The sequence below is a fragment of the Ips typographus genome, linkage group LG14 (assembly GCF_016097725.1).
Source record: "Ips typographus isolate SLU linkage group LG14, UJ_Ityp_2.0, whole genome shotgun sequence".
Lineage (NCBI taxonomy): Eukaryota > Metazoa > Arthropoda > Insecta > Coleoptera > Curculionidae > Ips > Ips typographus.
The window spans coordinates 469,021-481,635 of NC_138435.1; the positions used below are offsets into that span (position 1 = coordinate 469,021).

The 12,615-nt window shown below is 39.2% G+C and overlaps 6 protein-coding genes across 7 annotated transcripts; 4 read left to right on the forward strand and 2 right to left on the reverse strand.

Annotated features, from left to right (window-relative positions):
- Nucleotides 1–800: 800 nt before the first annotated feature.
- On the reverse strand, nucleotides 801–5,010 carry LOC145737588 (protein arginine N-methyltransferase 6-like). Its single transcript, XM_081992323.1, has 6 exons — nucleotides 4,870–5,010; nucleotides 2,020–2,256; nucleotides 1,753–1,949; nucleotides 1,567–1,705; nucleotides 1,030–1,334; nucleotides 801–957 (listed from the first exon to the last, which is right to left on the reverse strand). The coding sequence occupies exons 1-6, from the start codon at nucleotides 4,921–4,923 to the stop codon at nucleotides 819–821; spliced, it is 1,071 nt and encodes a 356-aa protein (XP_081848449.1). The 5' UTR covers nucleotides 4,924–5,010; the 3' UTR covers nucleotides 801–818.
- On the forward strand, nucleotides 3,365–4,716 carry LOC145737591 (prostaglandin reductase 1-like). The gene is made up of 6 exons (XM_081992327.1): nucleotides 3,365–3,521; nucleotides 3,577–3,679; nucleotides 3,740–3,922; nucleotides 3,973–4,246; nucleotides 4,296–4,401; nucleotides 4,451–4,716. Exons 1-6 carry the CDS (start codon nucleotides 3,416–3,418, stop codon nucleotides 4,693–4,695), a joined length of 1,017 nt encoding a protein of 338 aa, XP_081848453.1. The 5' UTR covers nucleotides 3,365–3,415; the 3' UTR covers nucleotides 4,696–4,716.
- Nucleotides 5,011–5,178: 168 nt separating the features above from the next.
- Nucleotides 5,179–6,246, forward strand: LOC145737595 (lysM and putative peptidoglycan-binding domain-containing protein 3-like). 2 transcript variants are annotated; one of them, XM_081992337.1, is made up of 4 exons: nucleotides 5,179–5,332; nucleotides 5,391–5,565; nucleotides 5,621–5,756; nucleotides 5,830–6,017. In XM_081992337.1, exons 1-4 carry the CDS (start codon nucleotides 5,319–5,321, stop codon nucleotides 5,859–5,861), a joined length of 357 nt encoding a protein of 118 aa, XP_081848463.1. In that variant the 5' UTR covers nucleotides 5,179–5,318; the 3' UTR covers nucleotides 5,862–6,017. The 2 variants fall into 2 exon arrangements, with proteins under 2 accessions (XP_081848463.1, XP_081848462.1); XM_081992336.1 differs by having other exon boundaries at nucleotides 5,621–6,246.
- Nucleotides 6,247–6,369: 123 nt separating this feature from the next.
- LOC145737598 (uncharacterized) lies at nucleotides 6,370–7,279 on the forward strand. Its single transcript, XM_081992342.1, has 3 exons — nucleotides 6,370–6,884; nucleotides 6,934–7,079; nucleotides 7,133–7,279. The coding sequence occupies exons 1-3, from the start codon at nucleotides 6,527–6,529 to the stop codon at nucleotides 7,187–7,189; spliced, it is 561 nt and encodes a 186-aa protein (XP_081848468.1). The 5' UTR covers nucleotides 6,370–6,526; the 3' UTR covers nucleotides 7,190–7,279.
- Nucleotides 7,280–7,450: 171 nt separating this feature from the next.
- LOC145737582 (mRNA export factor GLE1-like) lies at nucleotides 7,451–9,913 on the forward strand. The gene is made up of 3 exons (XM_081992309.1): nucleotides 7,451–9,003; nucleotides 9,460–9,689; nucleotides 9,747–9,913. The coding sequence occupies exons 1-3, from the start codon at nucleotides 7,542–7,544 to the stop codon at nucleotides 9,879–9,881; spliced, it is 1,827 nt and encodes a 608-aa protein (XP_081848435.1). The 5' UTR covers nucleotides 7,451–7,541; the 3' UTR covers nucleotides 9,882–9,913.
- Nucleotides 9,914–10,809: 896 nt separating this feature from the next.
- Nucleotides 10,810–12,164, reverse strand: LOC145737600 (uncharacterized). Its single transcript, XM_081992344.1, has 2 exons — nucleotides 11,395–12,164; nucleotides 10,810–11,338 (listed from the first exon to the last, which is right to left on the reverse strand). Exons 1-2 carry the CDS (start codon nucleotides 11,440–11,442, stop codon nucleotides 10,853–10,855), a joined length of 534 nt encoding a protein of 177 aa, XP_081848470.1. The 5' UTR covers nucleotides 11,443–12,164; the 3' UTR covers nucleotides 10,810–10,852.
- Between the last annotated feature and the right edge of the window lie 451 nt (nucleotides 12,165–12,615).

Sequence of the window (12,615 nt, forward strand, 5' to 3'; positions counted from 1 at the left end):
AAACATTTTTCCGGTTCCGCAATTCGAAAAGCAGGAACTACAGTCAGATTCACTTTATTAAAATCATTCTAAAAAGCTTTACGGTCTATCAGTAATAATAGCAAATTGCATTGATGATTGTATACAATAACACAATCAAACTATTGTCCAGAGCTTTCGCCGAAATCATTTTAAAGCAGGTACACTAAATGCAATCAAGTGTTATCTGGTCGTAGAGTAAATACAAGATAATAGAACGTTTGTTAACCTACCCAATGACTCTCTCCTTTGAATTAGAGGAACGCGGGCTTGTGTGTCCTCCAGCCGGTTTGTTTACTTTTACGTCATTTGGAGGACAACTTTTAGGTGTTTTTATTATTAAAACTGGAAACTTACCAAAACCACTTCATAACGCTCAAAATCTGTGTAAATTACATGTTCTGCTCACAACACCACCCAAGACTTGACTGATTGCATCTAAGAATTAAGCTTAAGAAAATATAGGAGAATTATCAGGGCCTGATTAAGGCCAAAACAATTCTAAAAGTAATTTCTACTCTGCTTTCCAGAGATAATACAAGGATCACAGTGCCAATGGAGCCTGGATGTGATATAAAATATCATGTAATCCTGGCCTGATAAAGTTTTCCCCAAACCAGACCCCTCAATCCAAAGCCAACTGTTGCCTTTTTAAAATCGCATTTAGGTTATTAAATTGTCCTTTAACGTGCCAGGAGAAATCTAATTAGACAATCAGTTCTTAAATCTCTGTTTGGCACACTTTTTCACTTTGAACTAAAACTAAAAAAAAAACACATTGGGACAATTAAAACAAAACTTTATTCAGCACCGTCCCCCTCCCCCCGCTCGTATTTCTCTATCATAGCGTTGACCAGAATGCACTTGGTCATGTGACACGAACAGAATTCGGGATGTTCCACTTCTTCCGGATCCAGCATGGTCAATTCCAAAGTATATCTGAAATTATTTCATTTGAAGCTCAGGAATGAATGCAACGTTGCCAGACGTTAAAATTCAAATTGGTCTAACCTGCGCGAATTCTCCTCCGATCTTTTCATCGAAAGATCATAACAAATGGGCGTGCCCACTTCCACTTTGGTGGAATTGGGCAAAACGATTAACGTTTGCTTCCAATGGGTTTCCGGTTCTTCCGGTTCCGTCGACAACGTCACCGGCTCCAAATTGTCCGGACCTTTTGGAAGGGGAAACGTGCACGTGAACCACAAACAGATACCCTCGTAGCTGGCCATTTTGTTCGAAACGGCCACGTGTCGGAAGTTAATTGCGTTCAGGTCATTTTGGCTCACTTCACGCAAGTCGATCCACAGGACAACCTAAACAAACAAAGTAGTGGTAATTCCATGTGTCTGCGGTGATAAACAGCGATTTTAGGGGCTCAAACGCCCCAAATTGAAAGAACGCGTCCGCCATACTGTTTTACTAACGTCACAGCCTACTAAGAGTAATTTAATAAATCAGACAAGGACGGCACTAGTAGTAATAGGCGTTTTCGTAAATAGTAATCAATTTAACCCTGATTTGTTGACCAATCACAAATCAACTTACTTCAGCTTCTGAAAGAACCCAATTAGGTGAAATGCGTTCAGTCAAGGGTTTCTTATAGGCCTGCTCTCTGAGCTGTCTGGAAAACGACTCCATTCGCACACCTTGGACATTTTCCCAGTCTTGATACACTGACGGAACACTATTTTTGCATTAAAACAACACTACAATCAAAAAGAGACGAATCACCTGCATGGAGTGGCGTAAATAGAGGCGGATTCCGGAAAAATCAAACCGTGCGGTTTCAGATACTTGTCCCTAGCCCAAATGACCGAATCCAACATTCCCTCGTGCAACAAGTAGAATCCCATCCATTCTGACACTATCACGTCCACTTTTTCCGGTATTTGATCGCTGGTCACATCTTCTATCCTGCTATGTATCACCTTGACAGAATCAATAACTGTTTAGTTTAAAAAGCTTGACTGGATGTAATCCAAGTCCTTACTTCCCTACCTGAACAACATTCTCCACGTGATTTTCCTTAACTATATCAACGGCTAACCGGTAAATACCGCTGGCTTCCACAGCGTACACTTTTTTAGCACCGACCTGGGCACAAAACACCGATAACAGGCCGGTACCGGCACCTACATCCAGTACCACCTTGCCTTCAATGCTGGATTTATTGTTGAAAATAGCGTCACGGTATGCAACATTTCTGACGTCATCTTTCAGCATCAGTTTGTGAATCTGAAACAGTACAGTTTTTGACTAAAATCAATAATATCGACTGGTTAATGGAATTAGCACAGCACTAGTAAAGCTAAACTGCACGCTCTTCGATCAAGCAGCCCAGCCCTAGTGGCTGGCGGCGGCCATGTTGCCGTTTTGTTAACAGAGGTGGTGCGCGTAGTTTCACTCAATTTCACGGTTAAAACTTGTTTTAGGTACCAAAAAATGACCTTAAAATGTTCGTGAAGGTGCCACGGTCACGTGACGGATAGTTGGTTCGGTGCTACTATGCGTGATTCCAGGAAAAAACTGATTGGAAAATTGGCAATTTGGACCGGTCATGGATATGGCGATTATCACGGTACGTAACTGTTTTCAGTGTTTAGCCCTTAAATTGTGTTTTTCTAGGGGATTTCACTTAAATTTTGCTTATTTTTAGCTAAAAAAAATCCATAAATGCAACATAAAGGGTGGTTAGGTTCATTGAACTGTCATTTTTGACATTAACATATAGCTGTCTTTTTCTAACACATTGCTACTACACCTCTTCTTAGTAGGCTGTGAAGTCAGTAAAACAGTATGGCGGGCGAGTTCTTTCAAATTGGGACTTCGTTTCATGTTTTGGGCCCCAAAATCACTGATTTCGGGTTAAATTGGTAGTGGAAAGTGTGTTAGTAATGTCCGGGGGTGTTAAAATTTCATTTTCTAGGGTTCCAGCCGGAAACCTGGCAGCTTCGAGATTTCTGGCCAGAAAATAGTGTTCCAGACTACCTAGAGTGAGTGCCACTGTCTTTAAATAGTGGAAGGCAGTGTCTAATTTGATAGTATAAAACCCCTAAATGGCAACACTGCTGGTGAGTTTGTTTTTAGTGTTTTTTTTGCTTTTACAGAAAGTTGATTGAACTGTCTTATTTGACATTAACATAGTGCCGTCCCTTTCTAGCACATTTCCATTTAACTACCACTATAATGTATACGTATCCTGCTCTATTAAATATGATTGAAACATCATAACAATAACCGAATATACCGACCACGTTTACTCCTTATACCATTTACCCACTTACTATACACTATTATAAGCTTAACCTTGATAAAAACTCTCAGATAAACACTCCAAAAACCAGTTTAGTTATTCAGACTTAATCAACGACATTCAGTTGTTTATTCAGAAAAAATGGTGAAAGCGCTGGTGTACATCTACGCGCAACCCTTTCAAGGCTTTCCAAAACCGGAAAATCTTACCATAGTGGAGGAGGAGTTGCCCCCCTTAAAAGATGGCGGTAAACTGGTGTAGTTTGGTGTAATTTTAGTGTAATTTTTGTGTTGTTTGGTTAGAATTCCTGGCCGAAGCTGAGTATTTGAGTGTGGACCCGTACATGCGGGGCTACGCCCCGTCGTTCAAAACTGGCACTCCTATAATAGGGGGACAAATTGCACGGTTAATTTTCACTCTAATTTAAAAAAACTCTAGTAGAACAGAGAGATGATGTTTTTGTAGAATTGTGGAGAGTAAAAACTCCAATTTTCCGGCCGGAAAACACTGTTTCGGCCAGTTTGGTTGGCGCACTTACACTATATCCAACGGTCTGCCCGACCCTGTAATTCAAATGTCCCAATACGTTTTACCGGACTTTAAAGGGTTGCCTACCTCTCTAGGACTTGGGGTACTGGGTATGCCAGGGTGAGTAGCCACGTTGCCACATCCCACCCAATTTCACAGCACCATTGCAGCAACACTGCCTATTTTGGCTTGTTGGAAATTTGCAAACCGAAATCTGGAGACACTGTAGTCATTTCCGGGGCGGCGGGGGCTGTTGGTAGTCACGTGGGACAAATAGCCAAACTGAAGGGTTGTACAGTGATTGGTTTAGCTGGGTCGGATGAGAAAGGACAGTGGTTGACTGAGGAGTTACAGTTTGATCACTTTATTAACTATAAAACAGAAAATTTAAGAAAAAGTTTGAAGGCGGCTGCCCCTAAAGGAGTGGACTGTTATTTTGACAATGTAACTAGTAGAAACAGTTCTGATTGATCCCTGAAGTTAGTTGTTGTAGGTTGGGGGTGAAGTTAGCTCCACCATAATAAATCAAATGAACCTGTTTGGTAGGATTGCAGTTTGTGGGGCTATTTCCGCCTACAATGACACTGAACAGCCTAAAGGTAATCCAGTGTAATTGAAAGGAATTCTGACTTATCAAGCTTAATACAGCCACAGCAATTCAAGCCCCAGTCACCATGAAACAACTGAAAATGGAGGGTTTCATTGTAACTAGATGGCATGACAAGTGGATGGAGGGGATTAACCAGAACTTGCAGTGGATTTTGGGTGGACAATTAAAGTACAGGGAAACTGTCACAGATGGCTTTGAAAATATGTTCAAGGCCTTTACTGACATGCTTAAGGGTGTCAATTACGGTAAAGCCATAGTTAGGGTTAAGGGCATGGTTAAGTGAATTAAAACCGGCATGAAGTGACTTGTTTTTGTTATTTCACCCTGTTGTTGTACTCTACCATCCTAATCTAATTCTACCCTGTAAACAGTACAAAGAGTGTTCAGAAGCTACACTCTTGTACAGGAAACCCCATTACTTTTTCCGGTGTTGTAAAATCACTACTTTTCCACTTACCTCGATATCTTCATAACTCTTAAAGTACTCATCAACGGTTTGGTCAACCTCCATTCTCTTTGGCCCCCCAAGGTTTTTGGTTAAACAAAATGTTTTGTGGGAAAAATGTAAACAATAAATGGGGCACCGATCTTACGTCAAACAATGTTGCCAATAGTTAACACTCCATCTCATTTTGTTAGGTATAGAAGAAAGTTTACATACAATTCTGACGGAAAACTAGTTTGGCGTCAAATAGATTTTTCTTTTTAATAGTTTTTACAGGGACTGGATGCATTGAGGGTTGGATTAAGCAATAGTTTCTAAAAAACCTAGATTTGGCAACACGGTAGGCGATACGTCAACCTGACGTGAGTTAGAAGAGCCAACTCATACTAAACGTACATAACCTTAATTTTTGTGTTTATTTTCAATTTTAATTTAATCATCACAAAGCACCCTTCTACACAATGAAAAGACAGCAGTAAGTTTGAAAGTCTCGTTTTGTTAGGCCTCCACACGAGTTTAATAACATTTTTTAGTAACACTAAATACTACAAACGTGTGGACCGTGGTAAAGACAGTGACAGCAGTGGTGGTGAAGAAACTGAACTGTTTATTAGAAATAAGTCCCCTAAAAAAGAACTACCGACAGTGGAGCGGGTTATAGAGGATGGGGACACTTTACAAGCATTGGCAATCAGATACTATTGCACTGTACTAGTTCAGGGTACTGTGTAGTAGAGTTGTTTGCTCACCCTTTTGGTTACAGGTGGAAGAACTGAAAAGACTAAACAACATACACAAGGACAATGAAATTTACGCGAGGCGTAAGTTGAAAGTGCCCCACCGGCCTTTTTGTGAAGCTTTGGCTGTAGTGCACAAAAATGACTCCCAACCCTCCACCAGTAAGCTAATTGATATTGACGAACCTGTAGGGAATGACCAGGTTAGTGAGGTAAATGAAATTATTTTTAATAGCAACATTGCCACAAAAGAGTGTGAAAATCTGACCCAAAGTGCAGAGGATGTTTCCTTACTACCCCAAAATACTACAGTGCAACCAGACCCAATTATTTCCAAATTAAACTGTAATGGGTCTGATTGGGATATATCCTATCCAGCTCTAGTTATTTGTATTGTGTTAGTTATATTTGCTATACCGTTGATTTATGTGTTTTACATTGCTGAACATATTGATCAGTATAGGAACCATACGCACTTGAATGGTACATGATTGAGTGTGGAGGTTTAATTTTAATGGTGATAATTAAAGTTGTGCCTCAAAGACAAAGTATTTTGATAACAATAACTTATATGGCTGTTTTATGATTAGTAAGTTAAGACTAATAATTTGTAATCTATTTTAAAATAAACTTGCTTAAGGTTGAGATAAAAGATTGTTATTCTCGTAAGTCACGTGACCGAGGCTAGATCAGTTGATGAGTGACATTGATCCGACTTTCGCCGTTTGACATTTGATCGGCGTAATTAATAACCTAACCACAAACAAGTAATTATTAGAAAATATCTACAATTATATGTTTTCAGTCTAGAAACAGTGTCTTCCAGTGGTAATTACCATGATTTTTAAGTGCCTTGTCTCATATTTAATAGTAAATTGTGGTACTGGATAGTTTTGGCGCTTGAAATTCAAAGAAATGTCAAATCAACAACAATGCGGCCCTTGTTTAACGTTTTCTCTAGCTTACTTCCCCTCCAAACTTCAATTGGCGCCAAAACAGTTCCTGGTGTGGCATTTTTGGTCGGGTTTTGCAACTATCAGCACACGTACATCAAAGCAATGGCTCCCGTAGTGTTAAAGTACACCAAAGTAGTGCCCCAGGCCTTCCCACCTACTAAAGGGTCTGTGAAGGCTGCTGGCTTTGACCTGAAGAGTGCAGAGGACACTGTGGTGCCGGCTAGAGGCAAAGCTCTAGTGGACACCGGTTTGAAGATTGAATTGCCTGAGGGTTGTTATGGACGGATTGCCCCCAGGTCAGGACTGGCTGTGAAGAGTTTTATTGATGTGGGAGGTGAGTACAGTATCTCCTTGATTATTGTGTGTAAAAAAAATTGTTTCAGCTGGAGTGGTGGATGAGGACTACAGGGGCGTACTCAAGGTGGTTCTGTTCAATCATTCCAATTCCGATTTTGAGGTTAAACAAGGTGATCGAATCGCTCAATTGATTTGCGAGAGAATCTACTATCCGGAACTTCAAGAAGTTGAGGTAATTGCCATTTTTGACTCTTTGTGATTTCCTTTAATTTTTTATTCCTTTAGGAGCTGTCAGACACTCAGCGTGGAGAGGGTGGCTTCGGTTCTACCGGCACTAATTAAGTTTTTACTTTAGTCTGTATGTTTCTATTTCCTATTAGTATTACGTATTCTTTTGTAAGATTAAGAGTTCAATAAATTATTTTTGTCATAGACTACAGGGCTTAGTTCCTTTTTCAGTGGCCAGTACACCAAAGAATTTTCATCACGTGATCTACAATGTTACTGTATCAGTAGTATCACGTGGCAGCCCTAATCAGTTGCTATCTTCTTCTATTGTTGGTCTAAAAAGAGAGGATGACAGATCTTGAAATAAATGTCAGTTGTCAATGAGGTTAGGTTTTTTGTTTATATTTTTTTATTGTGAATGGTAATTTTCTTTTAAGTTTTAATTAGAGTTTATTGAGCAGCAAGAATGGACAGTGATTTACAGCTAGATGAAGAGGAATCTCTAAAGCGTGCTTTGATCTACAAACTGAAAAAAATCAATCAGCAAAATACTGGACAATCACACTCACAGAAGTCTCAACAAACCCCAGAGAAAACTAACAGGCAAACGGTTAGAAAAACACCCATAAACGACCAAACTAGTTCTATAAAACAACAGGGAATATCCACAAGACAGTTATTAAAACTGCTGGAACTGGAACGCCAGGAAGAGGTGCAAAGTAGACTAAACGCCCGGGTAAACATATTCAAAGAGTTTGATAAAGTCCAGGGAGAACAAAACAAACAAGCCTGGCTGACAGCCCAGAGAACAGCAACAGAAAACATGAATTTACAAGCTAAACAAATAATGGAAGCTGATTGTAAAGCACAGTCAGGCACTCTGTTGGAAATGATTCATTTAAGAGAAGTGGCTTTGAAACAGATGCACGAGAGACAGAACTTGCTCTGGGCAGCCAATAAAAAGTTAATATCTGAAGAGATAGTGAGGAGAATTAGTGTGAATGTTTTGAGGTACTATGAAGAGATGAAGAAAATGTTAAGTCTGGGAAACAGTTTAGATGAAAATGGTAAGCCACTGTCAGCTGTGCTACCAATCAATTATAGTGTGTTAGAGGCTTTAAACAATGGAGTGCAAGGAGTAGTGAAAAAATGCAATACTGAACATGGAAATTTAAGTGAACAGGATATAGCCACTAGTGAAACACTTTTGTGCAAAGCTGTAGAAATACACAATGTTTATAAAAATCAAGTTGCAGATTTTAAAACAAAACAAAGTGAAAAACAACTCCAAGTCACTACTATTACTGCTGTACCAAAAGAGCCTAAACCAGAACAAAAAGTAAACCTTAATCAGTATATTACAGTAAAAGACTTGGACAGATATGAGAGTGTATTGGTTTTTGCAAAAAAATTCAAAGAAACTTTTATTCAACTGGAAAATGACCCTTCATTAAAGACATTTAGGTTTGACTGTAAAAAAGCAGTGAATGTGCCTGTTAACTCTCTATCAGACGTCAATGCCCAACACATTCTAGACAAGTACCGAAAGCTCCACAACCTTCTCAGCGGGCAACCCGTCCAAATAGCCAACAAACAACACTTGAATGCTGGCGCACATCCACAAGGAGTGGCATTCTGCACCGATTTACTGGCGAAAAAATTCGTTTTACAGGGCGACACTATGGTTTCCAGCAATCCGGAATCGGCCTTTCCTTACGCTTCAGTAATGTTGTCTTTGTGGAATGATTTTCCCGATTTCGGTCGCCTTGTTCTGGCTTATTTTTACCAGTTCTGTCCCTATTTGATTCCCATGTATGTACCTAAACAAGGGTCACAAAGTGAGGAAGAGTATTACAAACAATTGGGCTATCAGTACAGTGCTGATGGTGAGGTGGAAAAGCAGGATAAGTTTCTGAAGCGCATGACTGGTGAGTTTTTCTCTTCTAGGTAATTTGGTGTACACACTCAAGGTATTATGAGGAGCTTTCCTATTATTCTGAGGTATTTTGAGGCATTGTCTGTATATTTCAAAATGTAGTGTATTAATATAACAAAATTGAGTTGAATTGAACAAAACAACCTAGGCACATGTAATTATTATGGTAAAATCTTTGTTACATGATATTGAGTTGAAACAATATTCATTATAAGTTATTATAATAATATACCAAACAATGAACATTTAAACTACATTTTTAAGGTCACGTGACTGTTTTTGACAGGTGTCAACTGGCTTTTACAGTGTTGCAAGCTCTAAAATGGCATAATCAAAGTTAGGTGACGTGTCTCTTGCAATTTTAGCCTTTTCAACTGTCTAAAATAGTCTAAATTTAATTTACCAAATTTTTAGGGTCATGTGACTAATTTTCACCATAAATTTGCAGGAATTATGAGACTGTTTTTTGCCTTGACTATCTCCCAACCTAAATCAAGTCAGCAATCCTCACCGTACGACTTAAGGCATAGCTGGAGATGGTTGTCGTCAATTTTAAAATTGGAACCCAGGCTGGATATCACAGCGACAGCTTTGCATGTGTTTCTGGAAACTGTCGGTTTCAGAATGCAGGCTGTTTATGGGGTAGTTTTTGACAAAATAATGCAGATTATCGTACAGGTTTGTTAACTGACATTAAGTTTGGTTATAAAGTGTTTTACTGTTACCTTTGCTTAGGTGTTCCTGCCTAAATGTCACAAAGCTGGCTGTACTGGAGGAGCGGTGACTAGATTAGAACTTTTAGTCAGTGAATACACTCAAAAAAAATTATTTGAAGTTCCTCATGGTTATAATGAAACAACTTTTTGGTGACGATAATAAAAACAAATTTGTATTGACTAGCACTGGGCGATCACAAGTTTTTTATTTGGTCTGTCGGCCACTTCTAATTCAACTCTTTTCAGGCTCCAGTGTTCACTGTGCCCCTCTCCTTCCTTCACAGCGAATATAAATAAATTACCTTTTTGTTTACTATCCTTTAAAGGCACCTCAAACTGTTAATTGTCTCCTTCAATTTTGTTTTTTCTCTGATTGCCCACATCGATGTAGCCGGCTTTTATCGGTTCACCGAGTAAATGCACCCAGTTTCAGTTCATCTTTGTAGAACAGAGAGGACTTGATGTTGTCTTCTATTTTGCTCCTGGCTAGAAAACCCATTGCCACCCCAATTTTTCATTAGGGTTGCGTTGGACACTGTCATTTTCTTCAATAATGGTCCAGTCTCATAATTTGTTTTGTTTTGGGGTACTATTTTTTTGTGGTTATGTTCACTTTTCTTTAACTAAGTTCGTTTATTCCTTTTTTTTATCGGTCAGAAATTAATCTGACAATTATCACGTGACTGCGCTAATTGTACACAAAAGAGTGTCACGTGACAATTCTCACTTGCTTTAGCAAGGATTACAGGAATACAACCTTTTAATCTATTCTACTATCTCTTTTCAAATGTTTGGTCTAAAAAATGTTGCATATAGACTGGACAATCTTTAATGAAAGTAGTGGCAGTTTCAAAATGGCGCCTAACGGTTTTGTGTAAGAGTGTACACAACTTGAACACTCTCTGAGGGTTATTACAATAATATTTATACAACAAAATCCCAAATGTAAATATTGTTTTAGCAAACGTGATTGCTGCATCAAACAAATTGTTTTATTGTTATGAGAAGTGGTACTGGCACACCTGCGGTGGTACCACCTGCAGTGGTGAACGACCGACTAAACTTGCAAAAATACACAAAAATTAGTGGGTCAAAGTTTTTTTATTGAACGAGTTATGTAAGTTTTTAGGAGCATCCGCAAGATGGGGTTTTAGGGGCTGGCACGCGGCTCAAAATGGTGTTGATCAGGCAAGGGCTCAGAGCTGGAGCGGCAGCTGGAGCTGGAGTGTACACTACGGAAGCTGGAGCTGGAGCAGCGTAGACAACAGAGGCTGGAGCAGGAGCGGCAACAGAGTAAACTGCTGGGGCTGGAGCTGGAGCAGTGTAGACTGGAGCTGGTGCGCTGTAAACCACTGGAGCTGGTGCTGGAGCAGCAGGAGTGCAGGCAACTAGATTGGGGGTGATTCCATATTTCTGGCAGGAGCAGTAGTTGCCTAGGGGCACTTCAGCGGGAAGGGGAAGAGGGATGTTGATGTCGGGGTGTTGGGTGGTCTTGGTCTTGACTGGTGGGCATGGGAACGACACTGGCAAGTTGGAGAGGGCGGCTTTGACGTCCAAACCGGGGATCGGGCAAGATGGCGGTGGTGGGGTGAAAACACATCCGGCATCAACCTGTTAATAAAGAAATATTAGTCTTAATCAAGTACAAAAAGTGCAAAAATACTTACATAAGCCACAACTACCACAGCCAGAGCAACTGCGAATCTGAGCGCCATTTTTTTGAATGTTTTTTTGGTTTTGTCAGTGTGTATACTGTGCCTATCCACTCCAAGGGGTTTGAATTTATAGTCGAATTCATTGAATGATAAGAAATTACATTATAAAAAACACGAAAACGTCACCGTGTATAGTAATTCCATATACGTGACTTAACCCCCAAACAAAAGTACCGGAAATTAACTTTTATACGGAATGTTTTCGTTTTCTTTGATCCAACCTTTATTGTTATGGTTGCACGGAATTTTCAAGTTCAAGTTTACGACTTAAATTTACCGACAAAAAAAAACCTGAAAAACGATGAGGATAAGCAAAAGTAGACCGCGACAAAACTGATGTGACAACGAGCGAGAGAGTCATATAGAAATTATGCAGCAAAGAAAAAGAAAGAATCAACTGTCAGATGAAAGACATATGTGACAGCGTTTTACAATTTTTTTCTGACGTTTCAAGTTAAGATCGTAGTGCCATTTGAACTAAAATCGGGCAGCACGTTCCTAACCTAAAATTATAAATAATATGACACTGTCATTTCATATTTATGATACCTGTGCCAAATTCCTAACCAAAATCAAGGTAAATAAATGGAGAAATGACAGCTGGAATGCTCGAAACTCTTTTCAAAACTGAACACCAGAGGGAGTACTGGTTTGAGTGATTTTAATTTAATAACCAAATAGATATCAAAGAAGAATCAAAGTCAACACAAAAGAATAGAGAAGACAGAACATGTAGGCCGTATTCGTTTTCAAGCTCCGTATAGAGCGAGCAGAGTTTTAAACGTCACAAAGATGTAAATTGACAATTTGGTTAAATTACGGTTTTGCCAAATTACGTCATCGTGACGTCAATCTACCAGTCTTCAATTTGATTTTTCTTTAATAATATATTTGGCTGTTAAATTAAATTAAATCACTCAATTTTCTTTCTGAATTTCTTGACAATTAACCAGTTCGATCATTTTGACGTATTCTTTGTTTTTGTTGTCTTGTTTCAGAATTTCTAAGGCAATCAGTCATCAAGGTCAACAGTATTCTATTCTTCTTTTTGGCATTAACAGACTATTAAAGCAACCACTCAATCTTCTTTTAGAATGTCGGGCCAGCTTGCTCATTTTAAAGTCATTCTTCTTTTTTGACGCTAAGTTGTTTACAATATATTTAGCTTTATGA